Consider the following 12991-nt stretch of genomic DNA (forward strand, 5'->3'; position numbering starts at 1 on the left):
CAAGCTGGAGGGGAAAACCTGGACATCCTTTGTTCTTCTGCTGCTCCTGGGGCCCAAGTTCCCAAGCTTCTTAAAAGTGACCTCACTGAGTGTGGTGACACCAAGATAAGGCAACATTTGCATGACACCGTCCTAAACTGCAGGCTTAACTGCTTCACCAAGTACTCAACCAAAGAAAGAGTGACCCTTTCCTACAAAGGCAAGAACTGACTGCAAGAACCTTGTGATGCTGGCCTTCAATGTGGCACCCACCTTGGGATTTCCAGGAGGTATTTTGATTAGATTACACTCAATTTTAACCTCAGGCATTGACTTATGATCTAGTCCTGGAGTCAGCTAAGATTCCTTGATGGCACACTGGGACACACACATAAGGAAACCAGTATTGAGGACTGCCTCTTAAAGCCTTTATCATGAGAGAACTAAAAAAGGCAAGGCACTGCCTAAAGGCATGCCCTGTGCAGTCTGGAAAGTCAGTGAAATCAAGAGGATTGGAGTGGGGAGGGCAGGAGAGAGAACAGGCCACAGATACTGCCAGAGGCCATCCTGATCGACTCCAAAGGCTATCAAAGAAGTTTGGAATTTTATTCTGGAAGCAATGATGAAGTTCTGCAAAGGTTTTAAGCACAGTAACAATAAGATCAGATTGATATTTTAAAAGTTCATCTTGTTACACATGAAAATATGCCCAATAGCCAGGCATGGTGATGGATGCCTTTAATCCCAGCACTCGAGAGGTAGAGGCAGGCAGATCTCTGAGTTTGAGGTCAGCCTGGTCTACAAATCCAGTTCCAGAACAGCCAGGACTACAGGAGAAACCTTGTCTTGAAAAGGCAGAAAAAAACAAAACAAAACAAAACCAAAACAACAACAACAAAAAGGAAAAAACAGGGGATGGGGGAGCAGGAGGAAGAGGAAGAAATACTGGCCAACAGCACTAGTCATTAGGAAACTGCAACTCAGAACCATTCTGGGACTAGGATGTAGCTCAGTGGTACAGCCCTTGTCTACATGTGCAAGGTCCTGGGTTTGATCCCCTGCACTGTAACAAAACAAAACACACGCGCACACACACAAAATAAAATACCATCTCACAGTGGAGAGTAAGTATTGGAGAAGATGTGATAAACTGGAAGTCTGATACACTCCATGGGAACACAGCTTGGCAATTCCTCCAAAGACTAAAGGTAAGAGCTAACATATGATCCACTGATTCCACTCCTACATATAAGAATGAAAACACATGTCCGTGAAGGGGAGCTGCACACAAATATTCACAGAAGCCTATTCACAATAGTCTCAAACTAGAAATCACAGAATGCCCATTAAATGAAATATTTAATTAAATAAAATATATACACAATTTTAAAAACTGAAAAAAAAAAAAAAAAAAAAAAAAAGCACTGGCAGGCACACTGCCGCACACCTTTAATCCCAGCACTTGGGAAGCAGAGAAGACAATCTCTGTGAATTCAAGGTCAGCTTGGTCTACATAGGGAGATTGAGGGTAGCCAGGGCTACACAATTAAAACCTGTCTAAACACACACACACACACACACACACACGAGAGAGAGAGAGAGAGAGAGAGAGAGAGAGAGAGAGAGAGAGAGAGAGAGAGAGAGAGAGAAGGAGGAGGAGGAGGGAGAGAAAAAGAAAGAACTGAAATGGCATGGATGAACCTTGAAATGATATAAATAGACACATAGCATAGGACATTTATGAAATGTCCATTAATAGGCAAATAAGCCCTCAAGGACAGAACGATTAGCAGTTGCCAGGTCTGGGGAGAGGTAAGAATGAAGGATGACTACTAGTGGGAACAAGATGTTTTGGTGATGAAAATGTCCTAGAGTTGATTATGATAATGGTTACACAACTCTGCAAATAGCCTACAGCCAACTGAAATGTGCACTTTAAATCTCTCAAGCAAAGGTTCACCCCGGCTACAATGTGAAGAATGGAGAGGAAGAGTTGAGAGAGGCTGCAGCAGTGAGGGAGGACAGAAGCAGGGAAGGATGCTCGTATCAGGCTAGAGGAAGGCCAGAGGCTATCTGGCCCCTCTATAAAGAGGGAGAGTAGGAAACAGATGAGGTATCTGCGATTATTATCAAGCAGCAGAAGTGTATTTAAAATCTTCTACATGTAGAGACTAACCCCACATGTACAGAAAGAGACCTGGATAAAGCATACCCAGCTGTCTGCGGGGCTGTCCTGACTATCCACTGTCACTCCTAAGCACAAAGGGCTCAAGGTACTAAAGACCTGAGCAGCTCCAAAGGCAGGCTGGAGAGAGAGGCTGGGAAGGCCATCACTTTAGGCAGTACATACCTTTCTGGGTTCTCTGTGTTCAACTGCAAGGCTGCTGAAGTGGACATCTTTCTAGGTCAGCTCAAAGGGCTAATTTTGAATATATACTACCTATCTTCCATGAAGTCCTCCCCCTCATCTCTAGCAGGAGATTGACAAGTGCTCCAAGACCCTAGGCAATGGGCCTGGACTGGTGGATGGAAGCATTATAATTGAGAAACAGAAAGCAAGCCGGGGGAGTTGTCTAAACCCTGAGGAAACCATGTCAGGTGGGAAGCACATCTACATCAACGCACTGGCAGAACCAGAGCCTGGGCTAAGTGCCTGCCCACAACCTCACACTTACCTTGTCTTCCTGACACTTTGGCCACCTCAACAGAAAACATGCTGCAGCCACAGCTTCAAGAATAATAAAATATCACTAAGAGATACCAACAAAGCCAGAAACTGCACCAGACCATTTACTTGCCTCATGGGGGAAACGAAGGTGCAGGCCCACTGGGCAGAGTCCTGGTTGGCATCCAGGTCTGCTCTCAGGACCCTTTTTCTTTTCACTCTACCAAAGCCTGAACATCTAAGAACCTGGCTGTGAGCTGTGAACTACACAGGGCAAGAGAAGCTTAGAAACTCTGGAGGCCTTAGGTCTGAGCTAGTGGAGAAATCAAAACCACCTTTCTAGGATTCCCAGAAGTCAAACCACTTTGGTTATATGCTCATCTTTTCTGATGGGGGTGGGGGGTGGGGGTTTAACCAAATAATACATATGATACAGGTTTGTTACAATTTTCAGTTCTTAAGCCTTCTGCTTCTCTGCTTACAACACTGTTCATTCACAATGTAGTCAACCATCAATGGGACATGTGCTCAACCACAAGCCAAGTGCTCTATGGATCAGAACAATCCAAGCAGGTGAAGAGCTTGATATCCCAAAGGGACGATGGCTCACCATTATCTCTAACTCCAAGATTCTAATGTGCTCAAGTGAAAAACCATTTTTACACCTGTAGAGGAATACAGTATTGAATAATGCAAAGTAAAAGTCAGAGGAGAGGCCAAATAATCTACTGCCTCTGCATGGTAAAATAATTTGAAAGATTAAAAATAAACTAAAATTTTCTGAAACTATTATCTTATTTGCTAGTTTTGAATAAGTCTTCAGTGACAAGTCAGAGACAGAAAGAATGAATCAACCCATCCCTTCTAGAAAAGTGTAATGAACAAGAGTCCACTGCAGACAGACAGTTTTTCCTACAGTGGCCACAAAGCAAGTTGAACTCATGTACAACAGACCATACAACTAGTATCATTCAAAATAAAGAGACTCCCCTCTGCCTTCTTCCAAAGTATATGATGTATATTTAACAACACAAGAGACACCACTTGAGCTTCCCCTGTAGCCAACAGGAGGAATATCCACATATAAAAATTAAGAATTTAAACTTTTAAGTCATTAATAGTCTTTAAACATAATACAGACTTAAAAAGTGTTCAACATTAACCCAAGACCCCATCCCTAAGCACAGAAATCAACTCCAAATTCAGAAGTCACAGTTGTTTGTCCCTAGAAGTCCCACAGCACTGACCTAGGTCTTCCCATCAGGCTAACAGCCAATAAAAGGTCCTAACAGAAACTCCCCAGGGAGGAATGGAAGCCATTGCTGCTACAGCTCTATCTACCCGGGAGGGCAGACGCAGCTCAGGTCAGATCTGAGATTCAGCCCCCACACTAAGGTGCTGGAAGGCTGGGCTGGCAGCGTCCCTCATCTTCCCCCTCAAAGACTGTCCAATAAGCACCTAGAAACTGACTTTTCTTGGGAAAAGGGTGCTGGCAAGAGCTGTCAGGGCCAAGGCAACAGTGAGAAGTTCAGTTCTCTGCTCTTTGGATGAACTGTGTAAAACATTTCTTTTAAAAGACACAATGTTAAAAATATTAAGAAAACGTCTACAAAATCTGGAGGGTTGCCTTTTTCTCCAAGGGTAAAGCTTGTGGGGTGGTGGGGGAGAAGACTTGAGGGCCCAGAACTGTAGCTCTGCAGCACAAGACAGAGACGCCCTTCAACACTCATCACACTCTAAATCTGCCCACTGGGACAGCAAGAGTTCAGGGTGCAGGTAGGAGGGAAGGGCGCCAACTTCTGCAAGGGAGGTTCCTACTGTGTGCCCCACCCTGTGGAATAATGTCAGATTTGAGGGCAGCTGCCAAGTCCAGAGCATCAGGACTCTGCCTCTGAACCAGAGCTACTTTCCCCGGCTGACTTCAATCTGGAGCGATGGCAAGCTATCTAGCCGACTCTTTTTCTGGCGAGACTGTTCTTTCTCCTTAATCAAAGCACCCCATGCCCTCTGAAGCTCCGAGTCATCTTCCTCAGCACCAGACGGCCTGTGATCCACTTTCTTCGTGTTCTTTTCTTTGGTCTTGGGTGTAGATCCTAAGCGAGTCCATAAACCACCTATTGGGGTGAGAAGATACCTCAGTTTGGCAATCAATGCTGAGAACCAGACAGTTCTGAGGAAGCAGGTGAACTGCCAACACCTGCCATGCAGAAAACATCGGCACAGGCACTTGCCACAGTCTGCAAGTCGACGGCTTGAGACTCAACAGGAGAGGCTCACAGCTCAAAGCAGGTGTCCTCACATCAGGCATAGGACACCTTACACTTTCCTGCCATACCTGTCCCTTTCCCAGGTGAGAGGCATCATGCCCCATGCTCATACCACCTCAGTCTGCTAGGAACCTCCAGCTCTAACATTCTGCAAACTGAAGGGTTTCTTTTTACTATGACAATTCTCAGGCTTTCAGCTATTAATTTTTAAAGAGTTTTATTGGGCTGAAGAGATAGCTCAGTGGTTAAGAGCACTCGTTCTTGCAAAGGACCTGGTTAAACATCGAACACTCACATGGCACCTTACAACAGTCCATAACTCCAGTTCCAGGGGATCCAATGCCCTCTTCCAACCTCCAAGGACAACATACATATACACAGTACACAGACAAATATGTAGGCAAAACATATAAATCAAAAAAGGAGAGCATTTTATTAAAATCTAACAATAAATAAATGTGTTTAGGATGTGGTGGTATAGATACACTATGAAGCAATTAAGTTTTATTTATGAAGAGTAAGGCAACATGGAAGATTTATTATGGAAAAATGCTACATGAAAAGAACTAGATATGGGCTAGACAGATGGCTCAGTGGTTTAAGAGCACTGGCTATTCTTCCACAGGTCCTGAGTTCAATTCCTAGCAACCACATGGTGACTCACAACCATCTGTTATGAAATCTAGTACCCTCTTCTGGTGTGTAGACAGAACACTGTATACATAATAAATAAATAAATCTTTAAAAAAAAGACAAGAACTAGATATATGTGTGGATAAAGAAACTAAATAATGTGAAACTAAAAAGAAGCAAGAGTGTTGTGGAATATTACTTTAACTATGTAAAGGTGTGTTATATTTATGCTGCGGATTATTACTTTAATTATGTAAAAGTGTTACAACTGTTCATGTTGCATTTGTTTAACAATGTCAAGATGTGTTGCTTTGCCTGCCTAGGGCACCTAATTGGTCTAATAAGAAGCTGAACAGCCAATAGCTAGGCAGTAGAGGGATAGGCAGGGCTGGTGGGCAGAGAATTAAATAGGAGGAATTTAGGCTCGGGAGAGAACAAGAGAGAGGGAGGAGAGAAAGAAAAGAAAGAAAGAAAGGAAGGAAGGAAGGAAGGAAGGAAGGAAGGAAGAGAGAGACACCCAAGGCCAGCCAGACAAAAAGTAGGACATACAGAATGAAAGAAAGGAGCTGGGCGGTGGTGGCGCACGCCTTTAATCCCAGCACTCGGGAAGCAGAGGCAGGCAGATCTTTGTGAGTTCAAGGCCAGCCTGGTCTACAGAGCGAGATCCAGGAAAGGCACAAAGCTACACAGAGAAACCCTGTCTTAAAAAAAAAAAAAAAAAAAAAAAAAAAAAACACCCAAAAAAAGAATGAAAGAAAGGTAAAAACATATATGAAGAGAAACAGGATAAAATAAGTTATAAGAGCTAGCAAGAAACATGCCTAAGCTAAGGTCAAGCATTCATAACTAATAATAAGTCTCTGTGTCATGATCTGGGAGCTGGTTAGTGGCCCAAAAGAAAGCCTGCTAAACAAAGGTGTGTACTCTTTTCTCCTTTTTGAACTCTCCTGTAGGCATGATACTGATGCCTACAAAAGCAATTATGCTAACTGGAGAGGAGTAAGCACTGACTCTACTTATGCTATAACCACTGTTCGCCACTCCTTCCCATCCAGCAGTGTGAAGTGTTGCTCACCTGATTTCCTCTCCCGAGTATCAGAGTAGAGGCCTTTAACATCTTGTCTAGGAACACCTAGCCTACTATGTACATCTGAAGAGGGCTCTCTCCGAATCACTTGATTACTACTAAAAGCCTTTTCTGGAGAATATGGTCTTTTTCCTAACCGCTGACGAATATCTGAAAAAAAGAGAAAAAGTACACCTGTAGTACTAAGCATGTGTATTTTACTGTAAGTACTAAACACCTAAGATTTTTGTCTTAGCTATAGTTTCTATTACTGTTATAAAACACCATGACCAAAAGCAACTTGGCGAAGAAAGGGTTTATGTCACTTACACTTCATTTAATAACTTATCGTCAAAAGCAGTGAGGGCAGGAACTCAAGCAAGGCAGGAACCTGGAGGCAGGAACTGATAAGGGACCACTGAGGAGTGCTATTTACTGGCTTGCTCATCCTGTTTTCTTATCCCAACTAGTAACCAGCCTAGGGGTGATACTGCCCACAGTGAGCTGGGCCCTCCTATATCAATTATTAATCAAGAAAATGCACCACAGGCTGGCCCACAAGCTAATCTGGCAGGGGCATTTCTCAGCTGAGGTTCCCTTTTCCAAAATAACTCTAATTTATTTCAGGCTGACAAAAAAACTAGTCAGCACGGCTCTCTAAGGACCTGAGCCCAGATCTCCCACAGTGAGGGCACAGGACTTGGTATGAGAAGGCTTCTAAAGCCTGTTCTGTTCATAATTGGTCTTGCTTCTCTTAGGAAAACTTAAAACTTGGGGGCAGAGGCTACCAGCTGTTTGCTTGAAGTGAAAGTTTTCTTTCGTTCTTTTTTCTTTTTTGGCAGAACCAAGCAAAACTAAATAACATACCAAATTTTTCAGTAACAAGACTGCAAGCTCCCCACAATCCTTGGACATACAAGCTGTTCTCAATAAACTTACTACATTTAACCAATAAGTATAATGAGGCTGGCAACAGGCCAAGTATAAAGGAGTCATGTCCTAAACTAAGCGTGTTTCTCCTCCAAGCCTATGTCATAGAGCTGCTGGGCCTGAGGTCTCCACTAACAAACAGCAGCTACACATTCATCGGCCTTGAGCCTTGCGTCAGCTTTTGACATCTTATGTAACCTCCCTCCCCCCAGAGCTCAGGCTGAGCCTCCTCCTTGGCTTCTTTCTCTTCCATCCTTTCTCCTCCCAAGGTCCCCTTCATAGCCCCAATCTTCACTGTCCCTGACCAAGTTCAGTCCTTGTTATCTTGTTTTTTGTGCCCACTATATTCTATTCCTCCAAAGTCATCTTTTTAAAATAAGAATCAGATTATTCCCCACCTCAAAAGATAGTTTACCAACTGCACTCTATTCCCTCCCAAGACCAGGATCTAAAGCTGTTTTCTCCAAAACCCTTCACCAGTTCTCTCGGCAGATCTACGGCAAATGCTGCAGCCCGCCCCCAGAGACCTGCACATGCTAGGCTATTAGCCACAAGCACACCCACATACTGTTCTATCAGGGTTTACTCACTTATACAGTCTAGTTCACACTCAATCATGCATCTAACCATGCAACTTAACTTTAATGGTTTGGAGTATAAAGTATACCAGGGAAATTATATTATTTATTATTTAATATCATCTATTATTTCAGACAAAAATACTAAAAGCTAGTTTTGTCAAAAATTTGGTTTTATTTTCTCATGAATCTAATGCCTAGCTAAAGATTTAGATACAACAAGAACAATTTAATCAGTTTAGAAGAGCCTATTCTGAGCCCACCTGCTCTCAGGTGCTCAGAGTGTGTTATACCTTTGAGGGAAAAGGTATCCTGGCAATCAGAAGCCTATGAATACCACAAAGTCACACAGCACAACAAGCCTCACACAAGAGATTTATTGGGAAAGACACAGGATGATGGCTGCCTCTGCTTTAGAGGGAAGCAGCAAAGAACTGAGCAGGAGGCAGGTTTATACAGGGTTTCTTGTGGGGATGGAACTTTCCAGGGTGGCCTGATCTTGGGCTTTTTAATCTCTCTATGATAGAGCTTGGCCACCTGATCTCAAGAGGCAGGAAACAGCCAATACAGCTGTTGTAGTCTAGTGGCCAGGCCTGGTCACTGGAGATGCTTACAAGAAGCAGTCAGGAGCACAAGGAAGAAGAACAGTACCTGGTTTAGTACTGCCAACCGCTGGCCGTGGACACGAGTGCTGACGCTTTTCATCTAAGAGGTGTCGAACATCTGAAAATTTCTCAGGCGGCAATTTGTTACCAATTCGGTTTTTTATATTGCTTGTGGATATACTATCTGCCCTCATAGAGTTCCTGTAAGGGAGGGAAAAAAAAAGAGGGGAGAACACAAGAAACCAACTTCAACTGTGAGACAGGACACAAGCAAAGTCTCCTACTTCAGAGAAACTCAATCTCAGAGGACCACTATTCACTAGCTGGCTTAGAACCAGGATTAACATGCTATGAAGAGATGGTGATGGCAGCTGGCTGTTGACTTTCACAGGGTGGTTTCCATGTGATGCCTGTACACTTTATCACAGAACATATAACTGATGGTCACCTTCTCCAAGGGCAAACAACATTAAACAGATGCTTGCAAAGAGGCTGGAACTCTGCTCACCCAGTGCAATCTGGATGTAGTCCAGCCACAGTAAATCTATAATCCCCTTCTTTAAACACGATACTTCTCTGTCTACAGACCATCCTACTATGAGAGAGAGCATTACTCTGCTACAATTCTCCATTAGCTCTGTGGAAACTAAACACAAAGATGTGAACAAGGCCACACAAATCAACAGTAACAGCCCCTTTCCTTCCTATCTGAGAGTACCTCAGAAAGCCAAGGCCTGGTGGTACAGGCTGCAGGCTCAGCTACTTGGGAGACTAAGAATAATCACAGATTCATATCCTGCCTATGTTACAGAGCACATTTAAATCCAGTCTACTTGGTTTAGTGAGACCCTGTCTCAAAATTTCACTAATTTTAAATAAAATCTGTATTTATTGAATCTGCTCATTAAAATAACTATGTCCTCTGTTCCAGAGGTCCACAAAAATTAGGAAGAACAATAGTTTCTAAACCTGGTAAGAGTATGAGTCACAGGCAGTAATGTGGGTAAAGCCCTAGGAAGGAAATTCTGCAATACATACAGATTTTTAAAAACCCGTCTCTCTCTCTCTCTCTCTCTCTCTCTCTCTCTCTCTCTCTCTCTTTCTTTCCTTTTCTCTCTCTCTCTCTCTCTCTCTCTCTCTCTCTCTCTCTCTCTCTCTTTCTTGTTTTTTGTTTTTCGAGACAGGGTTTCTCTGTGTAGCTTTGCGCCTTTCCTAGAACTCATTCTGTAGACCAGGCTGGCCTCGAACTCACAAGAGATCCACCTGGCTCTGCCTCCTGAGTGCTGGGATTAAAGGCGTGTGCCACCACCGCCCGGCAATTTTTTAATTTTTTCAAGACAGGGTTTCTCTGTGTAGTCCAAGCTGTCCTGGAACTTGCTCTGAAAACCAGGCTGCCCTTGAACTCACAGAGATCTGCCTGCCTCTGACTCCCAAGTGCTGGGATTAAAGGCATGTGCTACCACCACCCAGCAACACATGTATTTTAAATACATGTATGATTTTTAAACACGTGTACTATTTTATATAGCAAGACAGACTTTGAAGAATCTATTTAGCTAGGGCAATATTAACAGAAACATAAGTAACTATCAAAGGGGATTAGGTGTGGCGGTGTATACGTGTAATCCCAGTCAGTACTCAGGAGGCTGGGGAAGAGAATGCAAACACAAAGTCAGCCTGGGCTATCCACTGAAACTCAATCTCAAAAAATCAAAACTAAATAGCAAGATAGCTCTGAGGTAAGGGTACTTGCTTCCGAGTCTGACCATTTCTGTTCAATGTTCAGGACCTGCATAGTAGGAGAAGAGAACCAGCTCCACAAGTTGTCCTATGACATGCACTGTGGCATACTCATGCATGAGAAAATTTAAAGAAATCTTTTCTAAGTAATTAAATAAGTGATGATAGTGTTAAACAATGCACTACATATGGTGGAAAAATAACAGATGTCTGGGAATACAAGTGGTTTTCACTTTCTATACTGTCTATGCAACAACTATTGTTTATATAGAGGAAAAAATTGGGTGCTTCCATTAAACACCTACAAAGAAATGAAAATTAGGGTAAAAATTATTGCAACATGAAGAGGGATTGCATCTGTAATTACCACTTAAAAATCAAATTATAAGGGCTGGAGAGATGGCTCAGCAGTTAAGAGGACTGGTTGCTCTTCCAAAGGACCCGGGTTTGAATGTCAGCACTCACATGGCAGCCAACACCCATCTGTAACTCTAGTTCCAGGGGATCTGACAGCTTTTTCTGACCTTTGAGAGCACTGAATGAATATGGTACACAGACATTCATGAAGGCAAAACACTCATACATTCAAAATCAAAATAAAAATAAAAAGAATCAAATTACAGAGTAGGAATATATCTCAGTAGGAGAGTGCTTTGCCTAATGCCTAATATGTACACAAGAGGTCCTCTGTTCAATCATCAATATTTCCAAAATACATAAATGAGTAAATTTAATTTAAAGTTAACATTGAATAGCCGGGTGGTGGTGGCGCACGCCTTTAATCCCAGCACTCGGGAGGCAGAGGCAGGCGGATCTCTGTGAGTTCGAGGCCAGCCTGGGTTACAGCGCGAGATCCAGGAAAGGCGCAAAGCTACACAGAGAAACCCTGTCTCAAAAAACCAAAAAAAAAAAAAAAAAAAGTTAACATTGAATAAAAAGAGGAAAAGTATTAGCTGGACTGTGGTGGCACACGCCTTTAATTCCAGAACTTGGGAGGCAGAGGCAGGAGGATCTTGAGTTAGAGGCCAGCCTGGTCTACAGGGAGAGTTCCAGGACAGCCAAGGCTACACAGAGAAACCCTGTCTCGAAAAATAAAAAAAATGAAGAAGAAGAAGAAGAAGAAGAAGAAGAAGAAGAAGAAGAAGAAGAAGAAGAAGAAGAAGAAGAAGAAGAAGAAGAAGAAGAAAAGTATTTACCTAATACTTTTCAACTGAGATTCCACTTCATCTGCATACATGGTCATTTTCATGCTTTTCTTTGGGGAAGGAGTGGAAATCATCTTCAGTTCTAGATCATAGTCCATCTCATCTGAGTCTGAGCTGCTCGCACTGGACCGCCTAGACACACTCCGCTCCCGGGACTGCCTGAGAGCTGGGAACTCCTCATGGTACTCCACCACGACCCTGTCATCTGCATCCATGTCTTGGTCCTCCTCTTCCTCTTCCTCTTCTTCAATGGGTTCCTCAGGAACATTCACTAATCCTGAAGAAATTTAACCCAAAGGTTAGATAGAACTAAACTTAAGGCTAAACTAACAAGCATGACTTCTACTCTACACTGGGAGAAGGAAAGAATGCCACCTCTGAGACTGTACTGGAGGATTTACTATCTGTAAAAGTATCAAACTGGACGCCATTCTTATTCTTACTTACTTATCCAAGAGACTGGATAAAATATGAATGTAGTAGCATAAATTCATGTACAATATGAGCAATCTTCATTATTTGTTCTATATTTATAAATCTGTCAGATTTATTTGTGGCTCCTAAATCAACACTCAAGGTACTGTCAAGAACATCTGTAGACATGTGCAGATTGACAGAACTAAGTGGCCAGATGTGCTTCTTCCTGTCCAAGGCAACAGCACCAACATCTTTTTATTCATGATTCATACTGTAAGCAAGGTCCTTTTCAATTTATTAACTGCTGTGTTTTCACTTTTTGTGCTTTCTCTTGATAATTTCATTGCTTAAAAATGGTCCCTAAGCTGGGTGTGGTGGTCTATGCCTTTGATCTCAGCATTGAGAGGCAAAGGCAGGTGGATCTCAGAGAGCTCAAGGCCAGTCTGGTCTACAATACAATGTGTTCCAGACACAAGGGCTACAGAGAGAGACTCTGTCTCACAAAAAAGAAAAAGAAAAGAAGAAGAAAAAAAAAAGTCCCAAGCTGGGCAGTGGTGGTGCACGCCTTTAATCCCAGCACTTAGGAGGCAGAGGCAGGCAGATTTCTGTGAGTTCAAAGCCAGCCTGGTCTACAAAGCGAGTTCCAGGGCAGACTCCAAAGCTACACAGAGAAACTCTGTCTCGAAAAACCAAACCAAACCAAACCAAACCAAACCAAAAAAAAAAAAAAAAAAGGTCCCATTAAATACAGTGAGTGATGAACTGTTATTTGTTGTAGAAGAATGGTGGTGCACCTCATGAAGAAAACACCTACACTAAATAAGCCTTGTTCAGGCACGAGTTACAGTGCTGTCAGCTGTTAAATCAATGCCAATTAATTAATAGTGCACATTCAATCAGCTGTAT

General features: G+C 42.8%; 1 protein-coding gene across 2 annotated transcripts in view; it reads right to left on the reverse strand.

Moving 5' to 3' along the window:
- Positions 1 to 564: 564 nt before the first annotated feature.
- The window catches only part of Ncbp3 (nuclear cap binding subunit 3), a 36076-nt gene continuing 23649 nt past the window's right edge, over positions 565 to 12991 (reverse strand). The window contains exons 10-14 of one of the 2 annotated variants that reach the window (XM_052756762.1): positions 11660 to 11945; positions 8770 to 8924; positions 6620 to 6781; positions 4596 to 4758; positions 565 to 4143 (exon numbers count right to left, since the gene is read on the reverse strand). In XM_052756762.1, coding sequence (XP_052612722.1) covers positions 4035 to 4143; positions 4596 to 4758; positions 6620 to 6781; positions 8770 to 8924; positions 11660 to 11945 — 875 coding nt within the window. In that variant the 3' untranslated portion in view covers positions 565 to 4034. Of the gene's footprint in view, positions 4759 to 6619; positions 6782 to 8769; positions 8925 to 11659; positions 11946 to 12991 lie in introns of both variants that reach the window. The other variant, XM_052756761.1, reaches the window with a different exon arrangement.

Source organism: Peromyscus californicus, unplaced genomic scaffold (assembly GCF_007827085.1).
Source record: "Peromyscus californicus insignis strain IS unplaced genomic scaffold, ASM782708v3 Scaffold_3__1_contigs__length_106647218, whole genome shotgun sequence".
Lineage (NCBI taxonomy): Eukaryota > Metazoa > Chordata > Mammalia > Rodentia > Cricetidae > Peromyscus > Peromyscus californicus.